The 8,433-nt window shown below is 45.4% G+C and overlaps 1 protein-coding gene across 1 annotated transcript; it reads right to left on the bottom strand.

Annotated features, from left to right (window-relative positions):
* LOC110402679 (cytochrome P450 2J2-like) lies at positions 1,735–7,868 on the bottom strand. Its single transcript, XM_021405037.1, has 7 exons — positions 7,853–7,868; positions 6,178–6,338; positions 5,368–5,544; positions 4,869–5,010; positions 4,173–4,360; positions 3,101–3,239; positions 1,735–2,471 (listed from the first exon to the last, which is right to left on the bottom strand). Exons 1-7 carry the CDS (start codon positions 7,866–7,868, stop codon positions 2,293–2,295), a joined length of 1,002 nt encoding a protein of 333 aa, XP_021260712.1. The 3' UTR covers positions 1,735–2,292.

Genomic DNA, 8,433 nt, shown 5'->3' on the forward strand with positions numbered 1-8,433 from the left:
CAGCCCCCGCTCGTGATGCGGTGGGCGGTGCGGGCTGCTTCTGTTTGGGGGACGTCAGCTGTGGCCAATGGGTTTGTCCGGATGAAGGCGCTGCGCTGAGGCGCCCAAGTGCTGTTGGGCAGCAAAGCTACTGCGGTCATCTGGTCCACTTGAAAAAGTTCGGCCACTGCTTTCTCATGGAACCTGAAGTGTTCCCTGGTACTCACACGGGATGCTCCGCGCTTACAGTAAACATCCTCACACTTTCTGCACTTTTGTCGTGAGATGTTTAAATTATTTCTTTTCCTTTTTGATGAAGATGAAGGAAAGGAAGATTGCATCCACTTATTCCCTCCCAGAAGGGAGTGTAATTATACAAGCTTTTCATTAAAGTAGCGGGGAAGGTCGATATGTGGGAATAGATCAGCTCTTGTTTGCTTATGCAATACAAATAAAAGAGCTGTACCAGAGGTCAGACTAGATACGAAGAGATGTCACTGCGTACTCCAGAATGGCTTTAGAAATTTCATATGTGAAAAAAGACCACAGATATTTTATGTCCTCTCTGTCAGGAAAATAAACGCTCCTCTAACAGAAAAACATTAATTAAAATTGCAACAGGATGAGAGTTAGAAGTGCATGCCGGCATGGGATGTGCAGAGGACTCTCCCCTGCGGCACGGATCTGCCACTGCACTGCAATTGTGCAGCAGCACAGCGCTTGCTGGGGAGGGCGTCTAAGCCCAGTGGAAATGGAGCGTGGTGTAATCCTGTTTTCCTGTTAACTATCCGCTCTCCTACAAGATTGTGCATAGAAAAGTCACTTATTAAAGGTCAGAGGGAGAAAAAAAAAAGAAAAAGAAATCTTTGTTGCAAATATATTACAAACAAAAGCACATAGGAGGCAGCATGGGCTTTTGAGGTACTGAATTCTAGCTGCAGGCATGGAATGATTGTCTGTACACTGCAGACTCTGCCTGCTCTTCCAGAGAGACCCCCACCTGGGCAGAAGCAGAATGGCCATCCCAGCACTGTGCCACGTCCCAGGGCCACCTGCTCAGTGCTGTGCTGCAGAAATGGCCCAGACCTGCACTGGAGGCAGAGCTTGGGACTTCCCACCACACAGCCTCCCTGTAAAACTGTTTTCAAGGGTGAAGCACGGGAAGAGTAAAATTTAATCCAAATCTCGTGTCAAACACCTTGAGAGCTCACTAAGAGCTGCAGCCCCTGCCATGGAACCAGGCTGATGCGTTAGTGGCACAGCAATGAGGCCTCACATCCCACTTGTTTTAGGGTTGTGTTGCTCTCTCTCTTTTTTTAATGCTTTAATAAAAATATTAGAAGTTAAAGTAACTGATATTACTTATATACAGTAAATGATATTATATATCTCACCAGGGATGCTACAAAAGTAGTGCCTCTTGTTTTACGATGTTGGCCCATGACATCAGAGGCAGTTGTTGGTGGTATGGCACTAGGGTTCAGACCTTCCCACCAATATCCCATTACTTTTGTTGCCAGGTGGCAGCAGAGAGGCAGTCTAGCAAAATGGCATCTGAGATGGAAGAGCAAAGGTGTGTCACTGAATTCTTCTTCACTCAGTATAGCCCAGAGAAGCCAAAAGGTTGGACACACACAAGTCAGCCTACAATTGAAGATGCTTCTACAACTTTATTTAAATTCCTATATGCACTTGGAAGGGAAAAAAAAAAGAAAGAAAAAGGATGTTTCTTCTGCAAGGATGTCAGCTTAGATATGGACTTTCTATTGCAAAGCAGCAACAATGTTTTGCAGGGAATGTGCGCTGCACCAATCCCAAGGTCATGATCTGCTGTGGCAGCATAAAGGTGATGGGCGTGAGCCTGGGTATCATATGTGCAAAGACAGCCACCTCCAGCAAGCAGGAAGACCTCCAACCACGCAGCCCATGGGCACTTAAAATGTGGCAGCATTGAGATTTAGGGATTGCAAAGTAGTGTCTGGGTGATGGATGCATCCTCGATAGAAGAGACACAGCAAGCACAAGTGTGCCCACGGTTTACAATTGACAGACAGTTCCCTGGAGTTGCTAAGTGTGGAAATGCAGTATTAAGGCTTTTGAATTCATGTATTTTATCAAACTGCTCAGGGAAAGGGGCAGGGAACCAAGAGTGGAGTCCCAGAGCTTGTCCTCATTGTGGTGTGCAGAATGCAGCCCCTCCTGCCCTCCCCCCTGCCCACACACCATGCAGGGCTGCTGGCTGTGAGGTGTCCCAGCACCGCAGCGTGTAACCTAACAGAACAGCTGAGCAAGGGAACCCTTTCCATCTCGCCCTCAGCAGCGAGACAGGGCGCAGAGCTGGAAGGGCTTGGGGCAGCGTGTGAGGCTGAGAGTGAAGGCAAAGCTCAGCACGGTGGCAGACGGTGCCTGGAAGGTGAACTTCTGCAGCAGGGCAGTGAAGAAGATGAAGAGCTCGGTTCTGGCCAGCTGCTCACCAGGACAGGCACGCTTGCCTGGAAGAAGAGCAAGGAAACCCACACTCAGTTCAAAGCACAGTTTAAGCATCACCCTGAATTGCTATTCTTACAGAGGGGAGGGTGTTGTGCAAGGGGATAGGTGGGCTTGCTGGTTCCATGGGACAAAGAGAAAGACAATGCTCAGGGATGAAGGGCAGTGGCTTGGGGTCTCTGCAGCCTTTAGGCTCCTCTCACCCATGCTGCATTGTATGGGCTGCAGGAGCTTTTCTTCCTAGCAAGGTTAGGTGGCAATGTTCACCCACACATCGTGCAGAAGGCGTCCCCAGAAGTTCCCTGCTCAGCAGAGAGATGCAACCGTTCAGATAGGCAAAAGGGGGAACAGTCATTTAAAAAAAAATGAAAAAGAACCCGTTTACACAGCTCATGCAGGAGGAAAAAGACTTATTTTTTTTATCCTGCAATAACAAATTGATTTCCCTTCTGCCCAGAGGAGTCAGTATTAACTGCTAGGGGGGATTTTCACTGTGGGAAATGCCAGGCATAGGCTGCTACCAGAGGCAGAAAGCCAGACTGGGAACAGTTCCCCCCGCTCCAGTGGGGTGAAGAAAAAGCATTAAGAAAAAGCATTGCAAAAAGCAAAACCATCTCCCCATTTATCTTCCTACCTGCTGAGAAGGGCAGGAAAGCCTCCCGCCTCCTGTACTGGCCATTCTCCAGGAAGTGTTCAGGATTAAAGGTGTCTGGAGTCTCCCACACATTTTTGTCAAACATTATTGAAGTCAGGCTGGTCATCAGCGTGGTACCCTGCAAGGGTGGGGGAAACAAGAGATTGTGTGAAGAGCCAATGTGCTGCCAGACTGGGTTATTATTAGCTCCCTTCTATATATATGAAGTAAGCTACTTTATTTTTTTTTAATGCACAAAGTGTTTTTCCCAGTCAACATGGTTAAATGAGGGCAAAAGCCTGCAGGATTGTTCACTTCAATGTGCCACTGTCTATCTCCATGCTGTTGATCCATACCTTGTGCTGCTGTCACTGGTGATATTAATATGAATCCACTTTTAATCAATAAAATTGTCTTACCGGGGAGACTGGAAACAATTTAACCAAATAATTTTCAATCAATCTGCTCTACTTTACTTTTAATAAAAACTGTATCTGTTTTAGCTTCCCAGCTTCCATTAAAAGAAATGGAAATGTTCTAATCAATGTGCAGCAAAATGCCCAGAACTTTTAGTTTTTAATTTGCCAAGAAGCAACTGATCATGTCCGTGCAAGAGACTCAATCTATCCAAATCTCATATTTGCTTTCATAATGTCAGGACAGTGTACATACATCAATAACTACTGCTTGGCATTTATCAAAGGCTACTTTTAATAGATATTTTTAATACTCTGTGGAATTAACAAATCCAAGCTGTTTGCTTTCCTGTGTTTCATGGACCTCTGCTCCCAAAATACATGGAAGCCATGCTCTATAGATCTGGAGAGATAAGCCTTGAAAAATTCAAAGTGTTGACCAACAAAATAGAATCTTGCAATTCTCTTCCATAGGGAGGTGAGATCCAAACAGCCCTACAGCATCCATCAGGGATGCTAGTATTCTCTCCAGCTGAAAGATCTCATAAGATGATGCAGGCTGGTGCCTTCAGGTGAGGCTTGGGATTGGGGCTGTGAAGACCCTGCGCTGGGCAGGATGAAGCAGGGCAGGTGGAGGGCCTGTGTCCTGGGCACACCTTGGGCACATGGTAGCCAGCCAGGGTGGTGTTGCTGGTGGACATCCTGGGCACTCCCAATGGCACGATGTTGCCCATTCGCAGCACTTCGCTCAGCACTGCACTGGTGTAGGGCATGTGCTCCTTGTCCTCCATGGCGGGCTGGCGGCACTGGCCAATCACAGTATCAATTTCAAGCTGTACTTTCTCTAGGGAAATCAGAAATATATATTAAAAAAAATTATATATATATATCTATGCTCAAAAAGTTCCCAATAAGATAGCCAGGCCACAAGCATGTCTGTTACAAGGAGCAGCAAGGTCTTAGACTAAGATAAGGGATGGTCTGCACCAATGTAATAGCAATAGGTGTGGAAAAAGGGAAAAGAATTTGCTTACCTCAGGAACACCTACACAGTTCTCAAGAAGACAGAGCTGTCAGACAAGATACTCTCACCTCTATTGCCAACCCTTAAATGAGGTCTGGGAGGGAGTGGATCCTGGTTCCACCCCTTCCAGTCATTCAGGTGCATTGCTTGCACCTGAGCTCTCCTGGGCTGGCCCTGCCTTCCCACCAGGTGCTCAATCACTGGTTCAAGACATGACTTAGCTTTTCCACTGCACGTGTCCTGTGTGGTGAGCCTGGAAATAACTCAGTTTTCTGTTTCACTTATCTGGTTTTGGGCTATGTGGTGAAGGACCCATCAGCGGCCTTACCCTGAATGTGGGGGTACGTGGCCATGTAGAGCAGAGCCCAGCGGATGGCGGTTGCTGTCGTCTCAGTCCCAGTCAAGAAGAGGTCCAGGGTGGAGCAGAGCAGGTTTTCCTCATGGAAATAGGAGTTGGTGTCACCCTTAGACTTGGGTAAAAAAAAAGACAGTAGATGTGCTTATTAGGGAGGAGATGCTTTCAAAAACCCAATCCAAAAACCAAACACCATCCTGCAAGTTCTCATAGGAACATAAATAAGTTCCCTGAGAGCCCTCCTACGCCACTTGACAGAATGACAAATGGAAGAAGTGTAAATACTTCCAAATGAAAAAAAAAATATATAAAAATCGATGTGTTTTCAAAGCGTTCAGACTCCTGCTGCTGCTAAAATGTCTGACATGAAAGAGGTAAGGGAGGAAAAAGCCCCTCTAACAAAGTTGCCTTGAGTCTTGTATGCTTGTTTTTGGGGTAAAGCTTTGGGTGGGCATAGGTATTTCCTTCTCACCTTTTCTATTTCCTTTAAGTAACAGTCGATGTAATCTCCTGAGTCAGACTGGTCCAAGTCCTCCTTGTGTTTTGCAATCACTCCCCTCACAAAACGCTGAAGTTTCTCCCAGTGGCTGAAGATTTTCTTGAAGGGCCCCGGTAGCCATCTCATTATCAAAGGAAAAGCATTATACAGCTGGTGAGAAATCAAACAGAGCACAAAAGCACTTATGGGGGTGAAAAAAAGTCAGGTCTCACAGCTGAGATGGTAGTACAAATAATTAGTTCCTCTTGTTCAGAGGATAAATCAGTTTCAATACAAAGGTCAATTAAGTCAATGAGGAGGAGCCCACTAGTGTTGGGGTGTGTGGCAATACAGAAGCTATGGCAGCCCCTAGAGCAGTCTGTTTTGATAACAAACTGAGGCTCTCATTCATCTTGTTATACAATAAAGTAGTGCAGAATCTGATTGGGAAAGGGGTGAGATGGGAATTTTCATGGAGTGCTTCCTCTTCTTTTTTGTAGAAATGTAGATATTTTAAAAGCTTTTTTTTTTTTCCATTGCTCTTCTGTTCTGTTTGGTACAAGGTTGACTTTACAGTCCCACAATCTTTTTTTTTCCACATGCCTCAATCATTTTAAGTTGCTTGCTCTCCTGACAGATTTAATGGATTAACCCAGTCTCATGTAAATTAATACCCATGGTCATTTCTCTTATAACATGACTTTTTTTTTCTACAGGGAAAAGCAGATTACTTCAGTACCTTAGAAACTCATTCCCATGCATTTACATAGGGCAGAAGTTACAAAAGCAGCAGACTGGTTTTACCTGGCCCCAGAAACTTCCTATCAGCAGCAGTGTTTCCGCGAGCAAGTGCAGTAATTCCTGGAAGTTGCTGTCATGGTAGTCAAAGCGGTTCCCAAAAGTTATGGAACAGATAATGTTCGAAACAGCACTATTAATTTTGTAATGAGGGTCGAATGGTTGCCCTGGGGGGAACAAAATGAAAGCCGTGCAGCTTGGTTTTTAATCTCAGATATAGCATTCTGTACCAGATCAACAGATGTGAAAATGAGGTAAGACCTACTGCCCAGCCATGGTGATGCTGAGGCTTCGTCCTGTGTCTTGGAGTCCCTCCCACCACTAAAAGCTGGGTGCTGTATGCCCCAGCATCCTTTCTCTGAGAAGATCCCCTTCTATCTAGGCTGTGGTGCACCACAGTGTTAGCACAGAGCTTCTGAATCAGGATCTGAGCCATTTCCCAGTGGAAACAAGCAGGTTTGGCTGTTGGGTTTGTTTGCTCCAACTGGTCATCAGTGTCTATCTTAAACTCCAAGAGAAGGTCCCTTCAAAGCTTTGCCTGACTGCAGATATGTCACTGTGGTGGCCTTTGGCCATGCACCACAAAGAATTCAAGTAGGAAAATCCAAAAATAGCTCATATGGCCAACAGACGCGATGCACATCGGCTCCTAAAGGAGCAAAGTGTGGCGTGATGCTCATCACATCTGCTTTCCTCAGGAGGGCTATTGAGCAGAGGCTGCCATATCCCAGGGCACATTTAGACAGCCCAAATCGCTACTCACCATGATAGGAGAGAGTAATATCTGTAATGAGTCCAGCACGGCCCTGAGCTGTGCCGGCGCAGCGGGGAGCATCGTGTTGAGATGCAAGGCACCATGCACAGCACTGCTCATCTCTCCACTCTCTGAGAAAGTAATTAAGCTGGGCTGATGCTCAGATACCAGAGTGATGGACATGATCACTATTTGTCATTACTAATGGGAAGAAAGGCCTAAAACTGCAGCTTAATTAGTTTATTGATTAGGACTATAAAAGACTATAATCAATTGGCAACATGAAGTATTTGGCCTGTTCAGAGCAACAGCAATTAATATGGAGCAAGTTCAGTATATAATTTCACAATTCCTATTTAGATCTTTCTTGTTTACTATATATAGCTCCATAGAATTAGCTAAACCCCATCTGCTTCTATTTAAAGCTGAAGTGCAACATCACCCATATACCAACATACAAATTATTCTTACTAATATCTCTCTGGCACTTCTTAAAAGCCGGACCATAAAAGAGCAAGGCACACGCTTCATCTGTGCATGATACAAAAGGAAAGCCTGACTAAACAAGTTTTAAAATACTTTGCAAAACCAAGGACAAGCAGAGGTTAACTGAGCCTCTGAGCGAACGTGCTTGATATCATGAGAGCTGCAGTTCTGCCTTTGCAGGCTGTAGAAAGGTCTTTCTTAGCCACATAAACGTGCAAATTCTAAGAAGCATTATGTATTCGTTTATTATTAGTAAGGAAGAATTGAAATAGCAGACCTGCGGCCTAAAATATATTCTAAAAGGCACAATCTGGAAGCGTAAGATAGAGATTTGTGCTATTGCAGAGTTGCCCTGCATATTAGGCGTCACACTGGGGTGACTTCGTCTGATAAGGGGCTGGCTGAAAGCTTTGGGCACGGTGCTGTCCATGGACTGCCTACCCTTCTCTTCCTCCATCGCCTCCACGAGATACCGGCTCTCCTCTTGCACTTTTGACTCAAAACTGACCGCAATACTTTTCAGTGTTGCTGAAGCAAACTTTCTCTGTTGCCTCCATATGTCCCCATTTGATGATATGAGACCTGTAGAAAAATAGGCAAATGAAAGCTAGCTCTGTGTGGAATAGGAGTGACAGGGTTCAGAAACGGTCATCGGTCTTAAAAACCCCAAACCAAAGCAAACAAGAACTGCAGACACTGAGAAACTACAGCTTCGCCTGGGAATTAAAATTCAAGGGTAATTGGCTTATGCTAAATATCTAGCTTTATGGATTTTCTACTTTGTCACTTTGCGTGGGAAAAAAAGGTGTAAGCCAAAATACTCTGAGTACGATCACGCTGCTGGCAGAGCTGCAGCAGGAGCACCAGAACCCGCCTCTGGAGCTACGTGTAGCTGGGGAGAGAAGGTAAAGGGAAGATAAAACAAAGGGGAACAAGTGGCATTGGGCAGCCTGCATTTGTTTCTTCTTTTTCACCCAAGTCAACACATCACTTTAATCCCCGTGTTATCCCTAAATCCCAGA

This window comes from Numida meleagris, chromosome 7 (assembly GCF_002078875.1).
Source record: "Numida meleagris isolate 19003 breed g44 Domestic line chromosome 7, NumMel1.0, whole genome shotgun sequence".
NCBI classification, from domain to species: Eukaryota; Metazoa; Chordata; class Aves; order Galliformes; family Numididae; genus Numida; species Numida meleagris.